This window comes from Hippopotamus amphibius, chromosome 5 (assembly GCF_030028045.1).
Source record: "Hippopotamus amphibius kiboko isolate mHipAmp2 chromosome 5, mHipAmp2.hap2, whole genome shotgun sequence".
NCBI lineage: Eukaryota > Metazoa > Chordata > Mammalia > Artiodactyla > Hippopotamidae > Hippopotamus > Hippopotamus amphibius.
In genome coordinates this window covers 134,294,591-134,319,305 of record NC_080190.1, presented here as the reverse complement: position 1 = coordinate 134,319,305, position 24,715 = coordinate 134,294,591, and the positions used below count along the sequence as shown (strand labels likewise).

The 24,715-nt window shown below is 47.6% G+C and overlaps 1 protein-coding gene across 4 annotated transcripts in view; it reads right to left on the bottom strand.

Moving 5' to 3' along the window:
* Positions 1–15,249: 15,249 nt before the first annotated feature.
* The window catches only part of PTDSS1 (phosphatidylserine synthase 1), a 61,284-nt gene continuing 51,818 nt past the window's right edge, over positions 15,250–24,715 (bottom strand). The window contains exons 11-13 of one of the 4 annotated variants that reach the window (XM_057734744.1): positions 18,900–18,968; positions 18,146–18,215; positions 15,250–16,360 (exon numbers count right to left, since the gene is read on the bottom strand). In XM_057734744.1, coding sequence (XP_057590727.1) covers positions 16,251–16,360; positions 18,146–18,215; positions 18,900–18,968 — 249 coding nt within the window. In that variant the 3' untranslated portion in view covers positions 15,250–16,250. The remainder of the gene's footprint in view (positions 16,361–18,145; positions 18,216–18,899; positions 18,969–24,715) is intronic. The other 3 variants (XM_057734745.1, XM_057734746.1, XM_057734747.1) reach the window with 3 other exon arrangements.

The following is a 24,715-nucleotide window of genomic DNA, read 5'->3' as shown; positions in this document are numbered from 1 at the left end:
CCAAGGTGACATAACGCAGCAGTACTAGAGCAGAGATTTGAGCAGAAACTCAGCTCTTTGGTACCATACTACAATGTCTCCCAACATCAGTAATCAACATGCTCCTTCTCTTCTCTTCTACAGACCATCTAAACAGCCCTGATCTCTGCACACTCTTCTCCTTGGGGCGCACGTTCTCCAGAACTCTTCCGATGCTCGTCATTCCTTGAACATTCTCCAATCTGTCAACGTCCCCCTCAAAATGGAACGTAAGACCAGAATACCATTTCCAGTGTGGCCAAACCACCTTGGCTGTCTTTCAGGCCGTCGTACATGCCCAGGGTGGTTCATTGACTTTGGAAGCCCAGTAGCCCTATCCCACATTTGGCCTGGGCTGGTCTTAGTATAGCTGCAACCCCAGGTCTTTTTCATATAAGCCAGTTTCAAGTCACAGTTCATCTATCCTTTATTTATACTATTGATTCTAACAAGTCTCACTGACATTCTGTTGGATTTCTTTCTTGATTTTAAGACAACATTTCAATGTGTTATATAGCATATTAGCTGCCTCTCTCCCTGTAGGTTATCTGAAAAATTTAAAAGTAGGTCTTCTGTGTTGTGATAAAATGTTGAACATTCCAGGAGACGGGACAGGGCCTTGAGACATTCCATTAGAGACCTCCTACCCCCAACAGGTGACTATTAATCAGTTAATTAATGCTCTTTAGGTACAGTTATCTACCTAGCTCTGATTGCAATAAGCTATTTTTAAACCCACATTTGTCCACCTCCTTCACAGTTGATATAATAAAACGCTTAGCAAATTACCTTGCTGAAATTTGTCCAAAAACTCTTTTTCCAAGTATGTTTTGTAGATCACTTGCTCAACTGGATAATGTTAAATAGGTTCTTCAGTGCAGGACTTCTCAGAGCCTCTAATGAGTTAACTTGCACAGTGACTCTCAAAAAGGAACTCTCAAATAGAATACTGGGTTTCTCAAAGCTGGGGGGTATTTTAAAAATTTTTAATTCCTTTTTAAGTTAGATGGGGTTTATGCTCTGAGATTTGCACATGTGTAATATTCCCTTGATCTCCCAATCTGGTAATCCTGTGAAAAAAAGGACACATTAGCCTTGCATGGCTTGTTTAGAGAACCTCTGCTAATAGCCAGTGATTAATGCTTTCTTCTATAAGTATGGACACAGACTACCTTTAATAACCTGTTCTAGAACTTTATGGTGCATTAATACCAAACTTGTTGATCTGCAGTTTTCAAAAATCTGCCTTTCTCCTCCTCTCTCTTAATGACACTTTCTTGTTTCTCCACAACTCTGAAATTCAGCACCATGATATTTACATGACATTTACCTAGAGATGACATTTTTAACACAGTTAGGTGCCATCTTGGGCTTCAATTCCCTCCTACTAATGCATATTCTGTCTTCTCCTAGTTGAATATCATTCTGTTGATGGAGACTATATAAATGAAATATAAATCACTCAGCCTTATGGTTAAGGCAGATTCCTAACTGACTCTACCTGAGACCTTCCTGCTTCCCATTGACTTCCTGGATCTCTGCTAATTCATATCATTTCCTTCTAAACCTAGCTGGATCATCTCTCACTTCAAGTCTTTCCTGATTAACTACCCCTCTCTCTCTCCTTTTATTTCTTTGTCATGCATGTATTGACTTGTCCTGCTTTCTCTATCATTTGTTCATTAAAGAATTTATTCATCCAGGGACTTCCTTGCTGGTCCAGTGGTTAAGACTTCACCTTCCAACGCAGGGGGTGAGGGTTCGGTCCCTGGTTGGGGAGCTAAGATCCCACATGTCTCCAGGTCAAAAAACCAAAACATATAACAGAAGCAATATTGTAACAAATTCGATAAATTCTTTAAAAAATGGTCCACAACAGGCTTCCTAGGTGGTGCAGTGGTTGACAATCTGCCTGCCAATGCAGGGGACATGTGTTCGATCCCTGCTCCAGGAAGATCCCACATGCTGCGGAGCAACTAAGCCTGTGCACCACAACTGTTGAGCCTGCGCTTTAGAGCCCGTGAGCCACAACTATTGAGCCCACGTGCTGCAACTACTGAAGCCCACGTGCCTAGAGCCCGTGCTCCGCCACAAGAGAAGCCACGGCAACGAGGAGCCCGCACACCACAACAAAGAGTAGCACCCACTCGCTGCAACTAAAAAAAAAGAAAGCCTGCGCACAGCAAAAAAAAAAAAAAAAAGATCCAAAAAATGGTCCACATCAAGAAAAAAATCTTAAAAAATAAAAAAAAAGGATTCATTTGTCCAAAAAATATTTGCTGAGTACCTCTTGTGCTACATTTTGGGTAACTGAGAGAGGACAAACCAAAAATGGTCTGGAAGTTAATAACTTGGCAGGGAAGACAGCTGTTGAACAGGAACTAAGAGTTACAAAAGGAGATGCATGGTGCTATGGAGGGGATAATCTAGGCTGGGTGTTGATGAAGGTCCTCCTACCTAAATGATGTTCTAATCGAGAATGAAAGGATATGGATGAATTTACTAGAGGAATAGTGGGGAACAGGATGCAATGGGGAAGACCCTTGATGAATATTCAAGTAATGAAAATAGGTCAGAATGGCTGAAGTAAAGAGATTGCAGTGGGGGTGGCAGTGCACAGAAGGGCCTGAACTTGATTTACGAACCAAACTAAAGAGTAAAGAGGAGTCACAGACAGACAGCGGCAGGAAAAGATATCATCAGATTGAACTCTTTTTCCAAACAGTAGACACCATTCTTTTGTTTTCCCTTCCTGTCCTATATGTGACTTTCAAAATCTCTCCTCACCTTCATTTGAAAAGCTGTTCTCAGCACTTTCCATACTCCTCAGATCACCCCAGGCTTTGGTCACTCTTGACACTCCACTTTTATAAGCATCCTTGGCTATGTGCACTACATTTTTGTATATGCCCTTTAAAATTCTAACCTGTTAATCAGTGATAGAAGGCGTCAGAGAGTGAAGCTGGATTCTGAAGGTGAGAAAAGCGCAGTGATGTGGCAGGGAAAAAAGAAGTTTGGTAGAATGGACAAATCCCCTAAACGCATGAAGCCTGGGCAGCTGCACAAGCCACACATGGTTCATCTTCTTGAGTAACTCGTGGGAGGGCGTGGTGTACTGGGCAGGAATGTTGCAGCAGGGATCTAGAGGCAGCCTGAACCTTGGCTCTGGTAGAGCTAGCTGTGTGACCCTGGCCAAGTTACTTCACTTCTCTGGGCCTTGGTGTCCTTTTTTTTTTTTTCTCCATTTTTTTCTAAATTGTGGTAAAATACACATAAAATTTTACCATCTTGATTATTATTTAAGCATGCAGTTCAGTGGTTCACTGGTTGGGACTTCCCTGGCAGTCCAGTGGTTAAGACTCCATGCTTCCAATGCAGAGGGCGTGGGTTCTATCCCTGGTCAGGGAACTAAGATCCTGCAAGCTGGGCAGTGAGGTCAAAAATAATAATACATAAATAAATACACTCATAACGTTGTGTTCCCATCACCACCATTCATTTACCTCCATAACTCTTTCATCCAGTAAAACTGAAATTCTGCATTCATTAAACAGCAGCTCTCCATTTCCCCCTTTTCATTAGCCCCCAGCAACCACCATTCTACTCTCTGCCTCTATGATTTTGTCTACTTTAAGAACCTCACGTAAGTGGAATCATACAGTATGTTCCCTTTTGTGACCAGCTTATTTCATTCAGCATAATGTCCTCAAGGTTCACCCATGTTGTCACATTTTGCAGGATTCCTTCCTTTCAAGGCCAAATAACATTCCATTGTATGTATTTACCAAGATTTTGCTAATCCATTCATCTGTCAATAGACACTTGGGCCGCTTCCATGTTTTCGCTATTGTAAGTAGTGCTGCTGTGAACATGGATGTACAAATATCTCTTCGAGTCTACTTTCAATTCTTTTGGATATATACCAGAAATGTAATTACTGGGTCATATGGTACTTCTATTTTCACTTTTTTGAGGATCCACCATACTGTTTTCCAGCAGCTGCACCATTTTACATTTCCCCCCAACAGTGCAGTGTTTCAGTTTCTCCACATCCTCACCAACACTTGTTTGTTTTTGTTTTGTTGTTGTTTTTTGGATAGTAGCCATCCTGATGGGTGTGAGGGGGACCTTGGTGCCTTGACCTATGAACTGTAGAGGTACAACCATAGGCTGCCCCCGAGCCCCTTCTCCAAAGGTCTGTTTGCTCTGTCTGCATGTGTGTGTTACAACATGAAAGTTGTGTCATTGGGCCCTGTGCCATCCAGCCCACAATCTCCTTCTTGAACAGTCTGCGAGTCAGAAACTGATCTGCAGAAACAGCATTTGGGACCAACTCTCTTTGGATTGGAGAGGAGGTGGCAATGTGCTATTCTGGGTCACTTCCGCAGCCATCTTCTAATACAGCCCAGGCTTCTGGCTTGCATCAGCAGAAGGGCTCGGCCGGCCGATCGCGGGACTGTAATCCTGCAGAATGGAGGTTGCCCTTTCCCTGTAGCCAGGTGAGTGATTCCTTTTTGGCTCAGTTAGCCCCACAGAGAAGTCAGATTCATGTAGACACTTGCTCAGAAAAGGCAGATGCTCCACGTGGGGGTGGCTTTCTTGGGGAAACATATTTTCAAAAAACACATAAGCACTTTATTCAAGGAATAAAACACTTTACTCAGTGGTCTGTCATTGCCTGTTTGGAAAGCTTGTGGTGAGCAGACGCGAGGGGGAAGAACATTTGCGTTCAAAAGCAAAAATAATTCCCCAAACTAAACTGGTCTCAGCAGGATAAAGTTAGCTGGATGAAAGATAATTATTTCAGTTTGGGGAGAACCACCAATGGAAGCGCATTTTCTCTGGGGCTCTTTCCTCATCAAAGCAGTCACCAGGCCTTGTACGATACAGAGAGAAGGACATCTTTCCTAGACACACAGCAGACACAGCTCCTAGCAGCCCAGACCCTGTGGCTCCAGAAAGAATCTCCACAAACACCGCCGTCACCATCTGAGAACCAGAGGGGCTGCCGATCCTGTCAGGAAGGAAGCAACTTATATGGGAGCAGGAACTGCTCTGTATACTGTCAGATCTGATGAGGCAGATCCAGGCAGCTCCTCATGGGCAAAGAAGCACAGAGCTGGGAAACTAGGGCCTGCTTCTGTGACCTGGCAAGGCACCCACCTGCAATACCCTCTGTTTGCAAGCTGTTCCCAGCAGGAGCGGACAGAGCTGCAGAGAGGGCAGGAGAGGTGCCGAGAGCTCCACTCTTCCCTTTTGGGGCAGTGCTCATGGGAATCTCCTGGCTGGACTAGGTTGGCCCTGGTGGTGATGGATACGGAGGCCCCAAAGAAGACTCAACATGAGGGAAAGAGGGGCCTGGCTGGTGAACTGGGCTCCAGGGGGACAAGAGTTGGGTCTGGGGTAGGCTGTATTTGAGACTTGAACATCTAGTAGACTCCCTGTCCCTGGTATAGTCTCCTGCTCTGGGAATGACTTTCAGGCATGGTGCCACCTGGCCACCCAAGTGGGGACACTGCTACTGGGGGGTGGGGGCTGACAAAGGGTCGTGGCTGAGTGGACAACAGTTCACTGCCCTGTAAGGCAGAGCACTGGGTCAGAGTGCTCCAGGGCTGATGAGACTGCCCAGTTCTCGGACTCAGCGCGTGGCACAAACCCCCAATGTTCTTGGAGAGTTTGGGTGCGGTGGAAAAAGCCTCACGGGGAAAGGCTACGCTTTCTGCTGATGACGGCATCTTGCAGCTTGAGCAATGAACTGGAAGAATCCGAGATGTGGTTTATTTGAATCCCCAGCCAGGTGAGTCGCAAGTTGTTCAGATTCCAGTGGAGGCAGATTTACCGCAAAGCTAGAGACACTTAGGATTTTGAGTCCCCTTTCCCTTGGCCTCTTCCAAGCCTCCGGGAGGTAGCCTAGCATTGGGGCCATATGGCATTTGATTTTTTAAAAATCTAATTTCAAGAGTAAGAGCTTTTTATAGTATTTTTTTTCTTCAAAAGGACCTCTACAATTTTGAACCCCAAATGGAGGGCCCCGCAAAACTTGGATGAATCAGGAACCAAGGGAGAAAATCGGGGCATTTTGGGGAACCTTGAAATATCAAAACAGGTGCTGGGCATGAGAGTGGATGCCCTTGGTACCTATCCCAGCCCTTGTGCTGAGAATCAAGAAGTGGTCCCTAGACATCACCTTCAAAGGAAAGCTGTCCTTGAAAACAAGGTGTTTTCTGATTAACACTCCAAAGGGGCTCTACCAATTTCCACTGCTGGTGGAAGTCTAAGAGAAAACACAAAAATAAGCAAGACAACCCTCTGAAATGCCAGGGTGCGGACCTGATGCACACAGGTAAAAGCACCAGCTGAAGAGGTGGAGGCAGATCTACCACGCCTTCCCAGAAATGCAAATTTAAACAACAACAAGATATCACTAAACACCTATTAGAATGGCCAAAATCCAGAACACCAACACCACCAAAGGCTGGCAAGGATGTGGAACAACAGGAACTCTTTCATTCTTTGTTGGTGGGAATGCAAAATGGTACAGCCACTTTGGGAGACAGTTTGGTGGTTTCTTACGAAACTAAACACACTCTTACGGTAAGATCCAGCAACTGCACTGCTTGGTATTTACCCAAAAGAGTTGAAAATGTACGCTACACAAAAACCAGCATGCAAATGTGTATAGCAGCTTTATTCATAATTGCCAAACCTTGGAAGCAATCAAGATGCCCTCCAGTAGGTGAGGGGATAAACAAACTGTGGTCCATCCAGACAACAGAATATTATTCAGCACTAAAATGAGCTCTCAAGCCATGAAGGAATCCTAAATGCATATTACCGAGGGAAAGGAGCCAATCAGAGAAAGCTACATACTGAATGATTCCAACTATATGACATTCTGGGAAAGGCAAAACTACGGAGGCAGTAGAAAGGTCAGTTGTTGCCTGAAATTCTGGGGGGTGGAATGACTAGGTAGAGCACAAGGATTTTTAGGGCAGTGAAAATACTCTGTATGATACTAAAATGGTAGATATTTGTCAATTATACGTCTGTCTAAACCCATGCAGTGCACACCACCAAGAGTGAACCCTCAGGTAAACTGTGGATGCGGGGTGATGGTGCAGCAGCCGTGTAGGCTGACGACTGTAGCAGATGCCCCAGTCTGGCGGGGGTACCGATAAAGGGGGTGGCTGTGCACCCGTAGGGGCGGGGGGGACATGAGAACGCTCTGTATGTTCTGCTCACGTTTCCAGGGAACCAAAAACTCCTCTTAAAAAAAACTTCTTTGATAAAGAGGAGGAATTCCCTGGTGGGCCAGTGGTTAGGACTCCGAGCTTCCACTGCAGGACTGCAGGGGACACGGGTTTGATTCCTGGTTGGGGAACTAAGATCCCGCATGCTGCTTGGCATGGTTAAATAAATACGTAAATACATAAACAGTCATGAGATGGACGATGGTATCGTATAAAAAAATAAAGAGTAGAGGTAGCAGGACTTAACTGCAGACTCAACTGCAGGCCAAGGCGCACCTGGGCCGGAGGGCTCTGTACAGGATTCCTGTGGAAACAGAGGGAGGTGAAACAGCCCCACACACCTCATGTCCATCCTGGAAGGGGTGGTCTATGGCCTCTGTCCCACAACCCTGCTCACTCACGTGCTCATTCGGGGCATTTACGAAGCACCTGCCGTGGGCTAGGTGTTGGGGATGAACACTGTTAGGAGCCTGGACCGAGTGCAGGAGACCTGAGACACAACTGTGGATACAGCACACCGGGAAGGAGCATGTCCACGCACATCAGGGATTGGGGGAGTTTCACAGAGCACAGAGCGTCTGAGCTGAGATTTCCAAGATGATGAAACTTAACAGGCAGAGTGCCAGGGGCAGATATTCCAAGCATGTCAGAGATGCTGCGGAGCCTGAAAATGTGGTGTGCTTGGTGGGCCAGGGGAATGGCGGGGGTCCCATAGTGCTATCAGCGGGGTGTGGGGGGCACAAGAGGGTGAGCAGGAGCTGCTGCTGGACACACGGCTGGGTCAGACCTCGCTGATCATTGAGATGCCAAGGAGTGTGGGCTCGAGCCCGATCTCCTCACTCATTGGGTACCAGCCCCACTGCTTCTCTCTGTAAGGCCTCTCCAGTCTGTCTTCCAATGACGATCTCGCGAGAGATGGATCAGATTATCCATGGAACGCATGAAGCATGGTGCCCAGCACATAGTTTGCATTAGTTTTTACTATTATTTTGCAACACAGGGCAAAAACACTACCTGCCAGTCACATTAGCATCTCAAAAGCAGAGCAGCTGGGTGATGCCAACACACTAAATATAAAGACATTTATTTGGAAAAACTAAACATTCTTTTTCCCTCTCAGTCTGAGCAACTGCTCATTAAAGGGTTTTCTTTAAAACAAGATACAACTAACTGTTTGCAATGATTTTTTTAGATGAGATTGGGTGCATTCAGGGTGGTGTGGCCGTAGTGCAATGATTTTTTAAAAACCAAGGGTTGGAATAGGACAAGTGAGAAAGGTTGAGGCAATCAGTCCAATGTATGATGTGGACTTTTGTTTTTGTCCTTGGGCCACTCTATTATACCTATCTGGGGTAGATTTCACGGCACTGGCCATCTCCGCAGCTGCATACCAGAAGGTGTATGTATGCCATTGTTCTAAACTTAAAAGGCAATTCTGGTGTTCACAGCAATGTTATCTGAAAAACCAGTGACAAGTTGATTTACAGGCCAGCAATCACATTTTGGAGCATTCATTACTCAAGAACCCTGATTTTCTCATTTCCCTTTATACTTTTAACTTACCAACTTTAGTCCAAATATAAGCCTGGCTGTATTAATCAGGGTTCTCCAGGGAAACAGAACCAATAGTGTGTGTATATATATATATATATATACACACACATATGAGGAGAGCTATTATAGGCATTGTCTCTCACAGTTATGGAGGCCTGGAAGTCCCACAACCTGCTGTCTGCAAGCTGGAGAACCAAGAAAGCTGGTGCTGTGATTCAATCTAAGTCCAAACGCTTAATTCTGTGTGTGTGGGGGGGGGGGGGGGAGGGGATGGCAAAGGGGGAGTGGAAGTCCTAGCCTGCGTTTGAAAGCTGAGAACCAGGAGCACCAACTTTCAAGGGAAGGAGAAGAGGGATGTCTCGATCCAGCAGAATCAAGCAGAGAGAGAACACATTCACCCTCCCTCTATTTTTGTCCTATTCAGGCCCTCAACAGATTGGATGAGGCCCACCCACATCAGGGAGGGCAGTCTGCTTCACTGTCTACTGATTCAAATGCTAATCTCTTTCGGAGACATCCTTACCGACACATCCAGAAATAATGCTTTACAAGCTGTCTGGACATCCCTTAGCCAGTCAAGTTGACATATAAAATTAACCATCAGCTGATGTGTATATATTCCATGGCCATCACCACTGGGCTTATCTTCACTTTCTGTTGAAATTACTTAAGATGTATACACAGAACCTTCCGGCAGAGACACAATTTTGAGGAATGGACCTGCAGCTGAGGTTATCCCAGTGGTCAAAACATACACAACATCCAGACATTTCTGAGAACCCTGGCCCTCTCCTCCAGGCCCTATGTGTGGTGTAGCTAGTCCCGTGCTGAAGCTGAGCCTGGCATTTTGTGAATCAAATGTGGTCCAAAGAAAATGACAGGAAGACATGAAGGCAAGCGTGGGAGTGAATAGGTGCTTGTAATCCTATGTATTTCTGTGGGTGGACACGCCTGTGATTTTAAGCATCATATCCTCACGCACCCTCCTCTGCTGTCAGCACACTTCCTGACCACATGAATAAAAACACAAACTCATCAACTTTTATAGATGCTCTGGCAGGCTTGGGCCGTTCTAACAGTAGCTTGGGACCCCGGGTGTTTTTGCAGCCTTCACCATCATTTTGAACCAGGATGAGGTTGGGTTTGAGGGCAAAAATGCTGAAGACCAGTACAGTGATCTCAGGCACTGGATTTTGTGGTCGGAGGAGGGCAGCAGGAATTCACGCAGTGAACAGCGGCTCCTTCCTGCCTCAGCAGAGCAAGCAGCTGCTTCTGCCCTGCGTGTGAAATCTAAGCCTGGAGCTGACCCACCACTGGAATGAAAATTCAAACCCAGCCGCCGTTTGGTCTTCAGGATGAGTTTGCGGCTGTTTTCACTGCTTGCAGCAGCAGTACAAGTGGATGTAAGAAGTCGGTTCCCAGTGAGTGAGCAGACATTGATGGCTAAGAGGGACAGGAAGAGAATTCCAAAAAATCTTACAGGAAAACCTCCTCCTGAAAGTCAAAATTGGGGGTGGGGTTTGCTAAGTGACAACACCAGGGGTTGATTTGGAGCAGAGTGACCAGGTCGGCAGGCTGACGACTGAGAAGTCACGGTCACCTACAGTCCTATCCCTCTCTGTGAAGAGTGGCATTTCAATCTCAGGCAAGTGAGTTACTGGAAAATGCTATTCTCATTTTGGAAAAAACACCCTATCCCAGTGGGATATTTCACTGTTATCTGTTCTCCCCAGAAATATGGTGATGGTGGTGGGGGGAACGCAGGCCCTTAGAAATTAAAGCCATACGAAGACCATATTTAAAGAAAAAACAGAAAACACGACAACCCAGGCCATTACATTATTGTTGACCATAGGAATTCAGTATTTATAATTTACATTCTTTCCCATACTTTGCTGTTTTTCAGAAGTGAAGAGCAGAGGTTTATGGCCTCACCAGATCGTAAATCAGATTCCTGAGGGCAGAGGGGGCTGCTACAGGCAGGAGGAATTGCCTTCCGACAGTCTGCAGAATGCACCAAAACATCAGGAAAAGAACCCAAATGGAGATGGAACCCTGCTTCAAGGAGCATGAGACCCCAGTAATCCCTTCCACTGAGCCCGCAACCAGCTGAGGTCACACCCAGGATCAACACCTGCAGGGGCCTGGAGGTCTGGCCACCGCGAGCAAAGGAGCACCAGCGGGAGGGGAGGCAAAGGCGTGCGCGCCCCCAGGGGCTCCTCCTCAGCCACTTGTTGAGGCTGGCTGGGAGCGAGGCGGCGGGACACGGGACAGGTGGAGGCTCGGGCCGGGTGATGGGGCCTAAGACGTGCCCACGAGTTAAGACAAGGAGCCTGGAGTCAGAGAAAGCGTGTTACACTCTGGGTTGATCTGATTGCCCCTAGTGGCTGTGTGCTCTTGGGTCAAGTACTTAAGCCTCATGACATAAAGGAAAACAGGGATGACAGCAAACTAGCAGGACTGAAGAACACACATATGTAACAGGGGCGTGGGGGGGGGTGTGTCTCAGGGACCCCTTTCCCTGGAATTAGAAGTGCTGCTCTGGCACTTGGCTCTCCAGCAAAGCCAGCTGAGTGCTATGGTGGCCACTAGGGAGACTCAAGGGCGAGAAGGATCCCAGTCCTCTGAATGCCTTTGTCTGGAAGATTTGCTAGCAGTGGCCCTAGTAAACGCGCCCCTCCGCTCCTGGCCTGGGTTTCATCCACTCTAAGAGATGGTAGAGGATTCTAAACATTTTGAAACCTAGGGGATCTTTGTAAGCCTTTCCCAGGTTGCATTCATAAAATACCTAATCAGTATGTAGTTGGATTGATGACACTGAGTCAGGAGAGTGGGAACAGCAAGGTTTACAGTCCAGATTTTCCAGTGTGGATTGTAACATAAACCCTGCCTGCAATTTGACACTGTAATTAAGGCTATTATATGTATACTTGGACATTAGAATGCAGTATTTTAGGTCTTTGGTCTCAGATCTACTTCTCTTTTAAAGACAAACAAACCTTATTTCCTGTGGTTGTAAAGCCACACATGAGTCCCCTTTACTCAGCGTCCAGAAAAGGGATACACCCTACACAGGAACACTGGTATCTGAGGCCCTAGGGAGACCATGTGGAAGGGCAGGAGGCCAGCGCATTGGAGAAAACCTTCCTGCCATTTAGGCCATTATCGGTGCCTACAACCTGCAGACCCTTGAGAATGTTTTCAGAGCATTCCAATAACAAAACAAACAAAATTAACACCTGGGGCACAAGAGGTTCAAGCATGAGCCCAGAACGGCGGAGGAGGTTGAGTGGTCGGTTGCATCAGCTGGGAAAGCAAAATTCTCAGGCAAATTTTATTTTCTGAATGATGTTCCTGTCCTCACTGAGCTTATCAGAAGGAGATGGAAGAATGGGAATGCCAAGGCAGACAAAACTGCAGATGAATTTCTGAAAGGGATTAAAGGCAGTCTTTAGCAAACATAAGAGACAAGGAAATTTTTACATTTCAGCACTCCCACACACTAAAAAACCAAAACCCCAAGATACACACATCCCACTCTTTTCCCCTTTCTTTGGTAGGCATTAATAAATAATTCCTTTAAACTCAAAGAAGATAGCAAAATAAAAAAGCCATAAGTATTTATTGCATCAAAGGTAATATCAAGGGCTTCCCTGGTGGTGCAGTGGTTCAGAATTCATCTGCCAATGCAGAGGACATGGGTTCGAGCCCTGGTCTGGGAAGATCCCACATGCTGTGGAGCTACTAAGCCCACGTGTCACAACTACTAAGCCTGCGTTCTAGAGCCCACGCTCTAGAGCCCGTGAGCCTCAACTATTGAGCCCACGTGCCACAACTACTGAAGCCCACATGCCTAGAGCCTGTGCTCTGCAACAAGAGAAGCCACCGCAGTGAGAAGCCTGCGCACCTCAATGAGGAGTAGCCCCCGCTCTCTGCAACTAGAGACAGCCCGTGTACAGCAATGAAGACCCAATGCAGCCAATAAATAAATAAATAAATAAATAAAATTTTTTAAAAAGGTAATATCAGAGTTCAATTAAAAATTTTTGTAACCGTCACCTGTCATAGTCCTAGCTCATGTTTAGAATAAAATATAAAGCAAAATGTAAAAATCTATTATGGGCTAGCAACAAGACTGCAGCCCACTGGTCTTAGCCATCACTAATGCTGAAACTCACCGAGAACCAAATCTCAAATATAACCCTCGCCATGCACATGCACCACGAAGGCAAGGGATGCACTTGTAATGCAACCCTGATGAGCAGGAGTCTTGGCTCTCCTCACATCTTGATTTCAATCACAAAAGTGACAAACACATTGAGGGTTGCAATTGCCTACCTGGAGGATCCCTGGTTTTCACAGCAATAAGAACTCTGTAAATGAAGCCCACCTGTGAACACGTGGTGGGCCACCGTGGTCACTGAGCATAATTCCAAGAGCACAGAGCACGCAGGTTAATCCCCCGTTTAAAGTACTCACTTCCTCTGTTTCCAATGATTAAATTTTTTCTTTTCCACCCTGCATTTAGCTCCCCCTGTAAGGGCCTGACCAAGTGTGCTATTATCAACAAGTAAGACAACCCAAGGGTCGAATTCCAAAGCGAGACCCCTGACAAAAAGAGGTATCACTTAGAGATGATGCAGACCAGCTTCGGAGGAGAGACCAATAGGGCTAAACCTGACGTGTTTACCAAATTCTTTGGTAAAGAATTTTATTTTATTTCTTCTAGGTGAGTACTTTACTCATGAGCTCACTGCAGAAGCAGTCATAGTGAAAATAAGACTGGCATTTATAGGATGTCTTTTATCACCAAAATGGTTAAAACAGGTCAATGAAGTGTCCTAGCATTGCTGTGGGAGCAGTTTGGTCAAGGCTTTTACAAATGGTGAAAACAGACACAAGCAAAGCAGGGAAAGGCCATGGAAAGACCAAGAATGACAAAAAGGAAAAAGTACTTAACACTCGATGCAATGCTACTTAACAGAAAATTATACGTGAAGCATTCTTCGTGGGTTACGTCCAAAACGATGGTGTCTTTATTTAAAGAGGGTGGTTTGTAAATGGCAAATGTGAGATCATTGGCAATCAAATCGTTTCTGATATTAAATGACAACTCTGATCTATTTCCATCAATGTGAAGCCCATTTTCATAGAAACGAGTAGAAAAAGTAGACCAAACCCAGCAGCATGGTCTCTAGGAGGAATGGCAGCTGTGGATCTGGCTGGTCAAGGAAAGCACTGGTTTTGAAACCACTGTAGTCAAGAGCTCTTGCTGAAAAGGAAAAAGGAAAGTTCAAACTCAAAGAAAGGGCACGGAAAGCATCTGAGGACTTTGATGGTCATTTCGTACAAAGCCACAGAAGAAAGACTGTCTCACGTGCACTCTGCTTTCACGTAAGCCAAGGAAATCCAAGTCACCGCAGGTGGGCAGGTGCCTCCTCTGGGCTGGCCTTGGAGAAGGAAAAGTCTTTCTCAGCTGGACCAGGCTATTGATCAGAGGAGCATTAAGGCACCAGGAAACGCACTTGGAGACACTCAGGGATGTGGCCCAGCACTCGGAAGTGGAGTCGAGGCCGACGACGTACACGATGTTTGTGATACACAGGAAAACTCAGAAAAGCAAAACAAAACAAACTCACCTACTTTCAAAGTAAAATAAATTTTACCCCGTACCTCCGTTTAAGCAGGGGCTCTTTGATGGGTGGTAAAGGTGCAAGTGGGTCTATGGAACAAGCACCCCTTTGCCTCTCTTTGGGACTATCATGGGAAGGATGGGGCTGTTCTTTGGATAGCACGTGTGAGCTCACAGCTGTGGCCGGCACAGCTGAGTCCGCGCCAGCCCAGCGACTGGCGACACTTCTCTGCTAGCAACGTGTCTGCGGCTGGAGCAAGTCAGTGTGAGAATCTCGACCAAGCGGCTGCCAGAGGCCCAGAGCACAGGAAGTGACCCGAGCTTTGCATGATTCATTTAACCCTTCACCCCGGAAATTCTCTTGCAGAAAAAGAAAACCACACTTCTCCGGGTAAAGATTTCCTTAAAGGGGGAAAACACATCGAAAACCTTGGAGCTCTGTGAAATAAGGGAACAAAAGGATTGCTTCTGGCAAGTTTATATCTGTAAGACAATCAACTGGGTACCCGCCACTGGTTAGAGAAAAATATCCAACTTAGTTGATGTAACCATTACCGTAGTTTAAGAAAAAATGACTATCTTGTTCATTTCCTACTGATCACTTGGGAAGGTTAGGAAAAGGGACATATGTGTCTGCAAGTCCTCAAAAGTACACATTTTTTTCCTCTTTTCTTCTACGTAAAACGTATACACATTCATGTTATCCTAAAGTCACTTGAAAAATACAGTGATTGCTTACAAACAGCGGAAAATACCAATAAGATGCAAAGAAACGAGCACTTTACGGAGACAGAATTTGATGGGCTTTAACGTGAACCATTTTATTGAAAACAGGAATCCATCAGAGGTGGGGAACTATCAGGGTCAATGTTCTAGAGCATGGCATGGATGAAAGGGAATACTCACCAGCACCTCACACGGGACTAAAAAACAATGTCAGCAACACACCATGGAAGGAAAACAAACAAAATGGAAAAGGCACCTGGCTGGGGGAGGGGCCGTGGTGAGCACTGCCTTTCGGCAGGTTCACGCCTGTGCACTATGGATAGGTCTGGACAAGTGACACTGACAGGAAACAGAAAGGCTCCGACCTGAAGCCCAGGATCCTATGTGGGTAGCTAACCTTTCCTCAGCCTGGTTTCCACCTGCCGCTGCCATGTGGTTTCAGGTCCTAAAAAGGGGAGAAGGCTGCTAGACGGTAACACAAACTCTCCCCTTTTTTTCTCCGGAAGAGACGGGGGCCCTCCCCCAATTTAACTTCAGCAGTGGCTTCTGAAGGCTTGTAAGCATCCTGACTTAAAAACAAGGAACAGCAAAATAAAAGACAGATAAGTGGCCTGGACTTAAACCAGTCACTCAAACGGAAAGGCAGATTCAGGAAAATGAAACCTGGTGACCAGACCATCAACTGTGCGGCTGATGCCCTGTCTGAGTGAAGATGTTTAAACTGCACCCACCACACACGCAAGCACAGAGCTGCTTCTGGCAACTAAGTAAATAGCCACCCTCTCCTCCGAGCACTGTCCTGCTACCGGTGACCACGTGCCAAGTGTTGAAGTCACAAGAGACCCCCGAGTGGCAAAGGACCCCCCGCGATGGTCTGCCCCATGTGGCCGGGTCTGTGGGAAACAAGACTTATGCTCTCAAATAATGACACCCCCTCCCCCCGCCCAGTCCCCGCTCCTTCCCGCTTCCCGTTCACGCCGTGTGTTTCGACCTCCCGGGGAGGTCCAGCCGATTCCGTCCCCTCCCAGTTCTAGGCACTCCCTGGAACATCTTTGATTAACCAGGGTCTTTCATTTCTTTCCAACTCCGTTGGTGACTTTTGACTTGGAATGTCGATTCCTTCTTCTGGAAGAATGGCTCTCATTGTTGCCTGGATGTTTGGGTGGGCCGTCTTCAGAACCTGGCCAAAGGAATCGGGACACACTGTCACCGTGGGCTGCGGGCTTGGGCTTCTGAAGTCTCTGACTCGGGCTCTCCCTGCCCAGGCCTCCCCGCCACTTCTCCACTGGTCCTTGTGCTCCATCTAGTGGCCTCGTTAATAAATCAGGGCACAGAAACCCTGGCCAGGAGCTAGCACAGCTGGGATGCAGGGGGGGTCCTGAGGATGCTTATGTTCACACCGTAGGGTGGATGGTGGTCATGGTGATGGGGACCAGAAGTGAGAGCACAAATAACACTGAAGCACAAAGGAGGGACAATTAGAACTTAAACCACGTGGTTGTCGAGTCTACCTTTGCAACCAAAGGACGCAGCACCTTGACCTGCTACACCATAGCTTCTAAATCCCTAAATTGGAATGGACTCTTGACTTGACAAAAATAAAAGACATTACATTCCCTCAACGGTTTCATCTGGAGGCCACCTTTACAAATCAGGCCCTGCTGCTCATGACAGGCAGCCCCGGAGCCACACACTGAAGATGCCGCACGCCCTCGGGATGCTCACAGTCTACAGGGACGGCATCATTTGTCACACTCCATCATTTGTTTGGGAGCTCAGAGAAAGACGTCTACATTGGCTGAGTCCTGGGCAGTCAGCAGGCATCAGCCAGGTGGAGGGTGGAGCCAGGGCCGTGGGGGGTGGGGGTGGGGATGGGCATTCCGGGTAGGGGTGTGTAAGGCCTGGAAGGTCATCGGAACTTCCTGGCATTAGTTTGGCTCTGCCCTCGACCTGAGCACGTGGACAACCCCTGGCCTAGCAACTAAGCCAAAAGGTTCTCTGCTCCAGAGTTCAGATTTTTTTTTAAACTGTCTGTCTACCTTTCATTTAAATATCAATACCATTGCTTATTTCTTTCAGCCTTTTCAGTGGAGAACCTGGAACCACAGACTGATCTCTAGGGGTTGGTCCTGAATAAGGGAACCCTGGGGAACCCCTGTACCTACCTCCATCAGCATTCCACAATAGGTCACTGATTCAGAAGAAACCATCTCCACCAGGGTGATCGGCATTTTCCCCAAGGAGGGCTGTGCTGGGCTTCACCCCAAAAGAACTCAGGAGAGGAACAGCCTCCGCAGTGCTTTCCCCTCCCTCACTTCCACTTCTCTGAGTAATGCTGTGGGTTAAAACTCATGGTCTCTGGCATGCGATTCTCTTTCTTCAGTCAAACCCACAATCAGCTCATAACTGACAAGGAATTACTGTCCAGTGGAGACTCCTTGGGACCATTATTCTATAAGCCGCATTCTTTAAAATAACCAGGTAGCCCCAAATCTTTCCAAAATACGCCTTGGAGAGAAGTCAGTGGGAGATCCCTGACTAAACTGATGAAATGTCTCTTATGCTGCTCTGTCTCTTGATTACATGTAAGTTGATCCACCTCTTTGGAAAGGCTTTTCCTCCTGCACACAACTCTTCCTAACCCTTTTCACTCACGATGAAAGCCAAAAGGAGAACATCTCCTTCAGGATGCTTGAGACAGTGGGGTCTTGTTATGCCTTCCTGTCTCAGAAAAGGCAGACCACATGGCACCTCTCCTTACAAAGCAAGTTTCTTGCGCAGAACCTGCGAACACTTTGCATGCTTCTTAATAAGTAAAAGGAGACGTGTTGAGTAGGCTTGAGATCCTTCAGGGAAAATATTTTATCAACACTTGGAAGATAAATACTGATTCTAAATCCCCTTACTGGGCCTTGGGAAGGCAAGGACCCAGGAGAGTTTTCAACAATGAGCAAGAGAGAGCTACCTTTTGTACCTTTCCCATGAGGCCAGGAGATGTCAGGGCTGTAGGTGCCGTCTTCACACTCTGAGTAGGTCTAGGGAGAGAGGCAGGATTAGTGGTGGAATTTCCAGTGCTCCTGGGAGGAGGGGGGCCGGCAAACAAGCGAGGATGCTCCCCGCTGGCCTCTTCCGGGCTGGAGGCCCCCACCAGCAAGTGCAGGGCCACCTCACGCTTATGCTCTCAGCTATAAGATGAAGGCTATCTCCTGGTGATGCAGAATAAATCTTCTAGAAAGCACCTTTAGCTACTTTTTACTTAAAAAAAAAAATTACAGTTGACAAGACTACTACAGTGTTTTAAGCCCACTCACATCTATCCTCTACCTTAATCCTCATCTACTATGAAGTGGGCAGGGCGGGAGCCCCAGGCTGGGATGCACGAAGAGGCCTGCACAGAGTGAAAGACCTAGCTTTTCAAAAACTGGTCCAGGCTTGCCATGCAATTAAAAATAATAAATAAATACAAACAAATAAGTTTTAACACCCTTAAGAAACGAGGATAAAAATACTGACCTATTGAATAGGGCAGTCACAAGCAAGGATGGCAACTGATTGGAAATGAAACCTGAACTGGCTACATTTCTACAGTGGGGAGGCTGATGCCCGGCTCTCACTGTGCCGTCCATGCCACATCCTCGTGTGAATGTGCTCTGGGCTAAAGTGCCAAGCAGGACGTGACTAGTTTAGATAAAAGGCCATCTCTGCCTCTGCTTCTATACCTTTTCTCGGTGACCATAGTGCTCTGCATACCAAACCATGCCATACAGACACAGGAAGGTGGTGAAAGCCTGGAAAAGAAAAGCAAACACAAAACCATTTTAGAAGTGAGGGTGCACCAAAAAAAATCCATTTTCCAGAATTTCAGGGTTTCAATGGGCATTTATACATGACGGCTCGATGCGTTTCTGCCTTCTCTCCCAGGACGCCGGTCACAGAGTGGCTGGACAGGGCAGAGACGAACCCCGAGAGGCAGTAGGGGAAGTATCCCTACAGCTTTCGGCAAGAAGAGTTCCAATGAGGCCATAGTTACCGCTGTGACTCTACTGTCAGAATGAAGATCATTTCTAGACGTGGGAGCAGATGGGGTGCAGTTTCTGAACAGCTCTGCAGGCCCTACCTAAGAGGACGTATAAGACTCTATATTGTATTTCTTTTTTTTCTTTTCGGCCTGATTTTCATGGCCCATCCTCTGCATCCCCTCTCACCGCCCCCTGCGCCCCGCATCACTGGAGAGAGTTAAAAGCCAAGAGTGCAGGGAAGGCCGGGCTATGTGTTCTCATCACTGCAGCTTGTAGTCCAGCCCTGGCCCAGCTCCTTCAGGTCGGTGACATTCACTAAGTCTCTACTAGGCTCACAGAGTCATCTTAAGCGTCAAAAAGGAAAGGAATCTCAGCTCAGGCTGGCCATTCTCCTTCTACATCAATGAAGTGGGAATAGCGGCACAGTGGAAAGATAGCATGAAATACAAGAAGACCCACTAGTTCATTTTATATTAAATCCATATGCAAACTGATATCAATTAGGAATTTTTTAAAAAAAGCTCATATCCCCCCAATCAAAAAATCAGGCAATAAATGCATATATTAAAATTATAAGATGAAAACTACTTCTAACCTTTAACATATTCCAGCACTGGTTCAGATTTCTAATGTACATCACCATTAAATGTACCATTTTCACAGCATCTGCAGTGGTAAAGCTACGTATACGTCACCTCCTTGACAAAGAGCAGAACAGGTCGGCCTAGGTTTCACACGGAGGGCAGGGAGGGCAGGTTCTACTTCTGTGGACCAGTCAGTGGCAGTGCCGTGGGGGCGGCCACCAGACCACGGGAGCAGTGAGGGCTGGGCTGGCTGTCATTGTGCATCCCGCCCACTAGAGGGCAGGCATGTGGGGCTCTTCCTCTTCCTCCCCCGGCTCCCTCCCTTCCCCTGGGAGGGCAGGCGGGCAGCTGGGGCTGCTCCAGCAGCGGACGGATGGGCAGAGCTGGCTTCGCAGCGGGGCAGGCAAACACTGGCGGGTGCTGGGCGACAGGTGCTTACCGTCACGCTCACCACGCAAAGGGCCTGCCGCAGCTGCCAAATTCACCACTTCACCTGGGTACAAGACACCCCTTTTACATGTGTCTCAGGAGACAAAAGCCTGTAATTTATGGGTTTGCAATCACACCTGTGGAAATCTAGGCAAGTACCCACTTAAAATGTCAAGGCCTGAATTAAAATAGCAATGGTACAGATTCTGTTTAAAGAAAGGGAAGAAAAAAGGAAAGAGAAAAACGTGAGGGCTGAGAGCCACGGCAGCACACGACCCCGGGTGCGGCGTCCACGCTACAGTAAGGAACGCTCAAATTCAGACAACGGGTGCTGGGCAGCTTGTTAACCAGCATACGGGAGCGTCGCTTCCACACCGATCTCAAATCACCAGGCCAGGTGAATAACTGGGGGCTTTGTTTCTCTTAGAGTGGAGGCATGGTGTAACTCAACGCTCTTATTGAGTAATGTCTGCCTCACTGCTAAGATTGAGGCCAATCTTCATCTTTAATAAAGGCCATGATGATAAAAATGTTCTAGGACCTTATTTCCACTCTTTTTCTCTAACTGGTACATGTGTAAGGCAGGGGGGACCCCTCATCATCCCAGCCATGGCCTCTTTTCAGGCCAGGTCCCCGCCCGCAGGCTTCATCACGGATAACACTGGGGGCTTCTGCTTATCTTCAAAATCCTCTTTCCTGTGGCTGTTTCCTGTCCTCGGCCCGAGCTGCAGAATGTGGCTGCTCCCCAGACCCCACTCTCAGCCAGCGTCTCCTCCCCTCACTATGTTCCGTGATTCTCACCAACCTGATGGCTCCAACCGTGCCCTATACACAGACGCCTCCCAACTCTTTCATCTCTACTGCCGACCGCGTCTTTCCAGTGCTGCTGGACAGACCAGAATTTCCAACGACACAAGACACCTTCCCCTGTAAAATCGAAGGGTCCCTCACACCCAACTCATCTCCTTTCAACGGGCTTCTCTGACATCCCCCGACCTGTTACTAGCACCAAAAGCCACCAGTGGCACAAACAGGAAAGCCTGGAGTTGGCCTCCCCAGCTCTCACAAGGGGATGGCGTCTATTGAGTTGGGCTCCTGCATGGCTCTCCGCTCCAGCCCTTTCTCTGCATCTTCAATGCCGCTGCCTTGAAAAGGTTCTCACTGAGGTCCCTGCAACACCCTCAGGCTCACCCCTCCTCCCAGCCCCTCCCCTCCACACTCTCCCACCCTCCAGCTGCTCCATGAGACAGTCTTTCCACTGAAAAACCTTTGAATCTCCAACTAGGACACACAGAGCCCATCCTAAGCAGACGTGTCCGATCCCCTCCTCCTCCATCCAGCTCTCTCTCCTAATCCTCGCTCCCCAAACAGGTCACCATCCTCCTGCGACGGCGGCACTGGCACAGCTTCGCGTCTTCGGACGTGCTTGTCTCTCAGTCTGTGTATCTCCCCGTCTTTGTCTCTTGACCTCATTTTCCCTGTGTTTGCCGAGTGTTTCCCATGCATTAGACACTGTGCCAGCGTCCGTGGGGACAAAAGGATGATGGAAACTTATTCTTTGTGAGCAGGAGGTGCCACGTTGGGGAGACAGATATGAACACCACAATCACATCACACTGGGGCCAGAACTCGAATAAATATGTACAAAATGCCACTGTTCCCCCGAGCAGGGAGCTGTCTAGTCTGCCTTACACGTTGGAGCATATTTCACGGAAGGCACGCATTTAAGCTTGGTCACGGCATTAAGTTTCACCAGGTAGAGAAAGCAGGGAAAAGCACTCAGATGGGGCAAAGCAAGCCTCCTAGGTGAAGGCAAGACCAGTCTGGAAGGAGGATGCGTTGAGGTACAAGGTGGAGTGCGAGCACGGGGTCCAGGGGGTGGGGGTGGTGAGCAGCCCTGATGAGGACGGCCCTGAACACAAAAGCACGACTTCACATCTGAGCTGGGGGTTTGTGGTGGGGACCTGGCTTCCTTCCTGCTGCTTCTGTCCATGGAAGGAACGTCCCTGCCTCCCCTCCCCCTCCCCCCCTTCCCAGGGAGGAGTGTATCTTAAGGGACCGGAACAAGAGAGAAGGAAGCTGGGCGTCTCCCCCAGAGCAATGCGGGAGGCCCGCTTCCTGGGGCGGGAGAGGAAGCGTGTCTGCTTCTGAGGGTCACTATTCAAAGCCCCTTGCCGGCCCGCATCTGAAGCTTGATACTGAAACACGTGGATGCTCCGTAGTAAAGCTGCTGTTCTGCCCCCGCAGCCTTCGTCCATCCTGACGCGCCCCTACCTGTTCTGAACCTGGTGGGGGAACATGTACTACGGGGCCCTCTCAAGCCCCAGCCATAGGGAATGATTCTAGGCGGGGGAAAGGGGTTCCCACCTGAATTCTGGAAGATCACTCTGGCAGCAGAGCGGAGGCTGGAAGTGATGGGCAGAACAGAGAAAACGGGTGTCTAGAGACAGGGGCAGAGGCAGTGGGGATGGAGAGGAGGGGATGGTGCTGGGCCGCACGGGTGAGTGAACGGAGCCTCAGGGCTGACTTGGGGGGTGACAGAGGAGAGCAAGCAGCCGCCTTGGCCTGGCCGGGCACCTGAGGGATGGGAGAGCCGCCCGCTCGCGGTGATTCTCTACGACCCGACCCGGAGCACACATCGCCCCCAGGAGCTCCCCCCAGCTTGTCTGCTCTCCCTAGTGCTCCTCTGGCTCTGCGCACACACATCTTTTATGACATTTTAATATAAGTAGTTTGCATGTGTAACGCCCATGTGGACTTGGAGATCCTCCGAGGGGGGACACCCGTGGAGGGGCAGCAGGAAATCTCCAGCCAGACTATCTGGGTTTGAGCACCGGCTCTGCCACATACTACCTGTGTGACCTTAGGTAAGGTAGTGAACCTCTCTGTGCCTTTATCTATAAAACAGGGATAATGAAGTACCTCCCCTCAAAGTGTAAAGATCAAATGTACAGTTCATGAAAACTGCTTCGCACAGTGCCTAGCACCTAGTAAGCATGAATAAATCTTATCTTCACCATCACCTACCTGTGTGGCTCCAGCATCAGGGCAGCTCTGACAAGCACCTGGCAACATGACTGACTGACAAGTGACCATGCTAAGTGAAACAGAGACTGAGAAATGGATCATGTCCTCAAAATAAGTTACCATCACACAGACACCAAGGCAGATCAAAATTCACCGATGTAGGGGGCATATGCTATGTGTCTAATCGTAAAATAGAGCGCAAGTCTCTAAAACTTAGAGAGACGGAAGGAGCCGCTGGCTGGGTGACCAGAGATGGCTCCTTGGACATGGCTTTGGGGAGACCTTCCTGGCCGCTGATGCTCCCAGGGGAGGCCTGCAATGGGAAGAGGCTTTGGCCCATGTCCCAGGAGTCCTGCCTGCCTCAACCTCCCTGTGGTCCTGGTGGCGCCAGGTGAGGGCTGCACCCACATCTGCCCATCACCATGGATTGTGCTGCAATTCAGAGTTGGGGTGCCCATGCCAGAGAGAAATGTGAGGGGTGCATAGTAAGATCTCCTGGCCCATCTGACATACTCCCTCTAAGCAGTCCTTACATCTAGTCTCACTGCAATGGAAAAAATATACCAGCTTTAATTCTAGAGTTTGAGTACAAAGGAGATCATGACTCCTTTTCATTGTTCAAGATAAAACAGGACAGAATAGGCTCAAGGTGCCCTAGGCAGAGTTAGGATTTCGAACAAGTAACCCTAAAAACAGACACCATGAAAGGCAATAAAAAACACTTAAAAAATACAAAGTTTAGTCTTGCCAAAAGAAAAAGAAAAATAGACCTGAATCTGATTAAGCCTCTAGATCCAGCTACCAATTTACAGAAAATACAGAGGACAAAGAAATCTGTTAAATTACAGTAAGGATTGAATCAGTGAAACCACAACTGGGGGAATATCTACAGGACAAAAGAGTTTGTTTCTTCAACAAATAAACTGCAAAGGAGAGAGAGCTAGAGACAGAGGGAAAACTGTAGATTTAAAGAGATCTTTTATTAAAAGGCATGGCGACCAAGGGCAATGAGTGGATGTTGATTCAAATAAACTGTAAAAAAATACAAAATTTAAGGAAACAGAAATGTGAACATTGATCAGCTATTTGACAGCATGAAGGAATTAATTCTTTTTCAGGTGTGATAATGGTATGGTGGTGGCATTAAACAAAAAAGCATTCTTATCTTCTTTTAGAGTTATATCCTGAAATAGTAAAGATGGGTCTGCTTCAAAGTAACCCAGGGAGGGGATGCTTTCCATACGTATATGGAATACGAGGACACAAGACTGGCCATGGGTTGATAACTGTTGAAACTGGATGATGGGTACATGAGTGGGGAGTGACCCCCTATCTATTTCCACATATGTTTGAAATCTTCTATGATCATTAAAAATAAAAGCCCAAGTTAATTTTCTGGACCAAGTAAGTAAAAGTGAAGAATCTCAAATGTAAAATGTAAGACTTCTCTCCAAAGTAACAAAACAAATTAAGAAG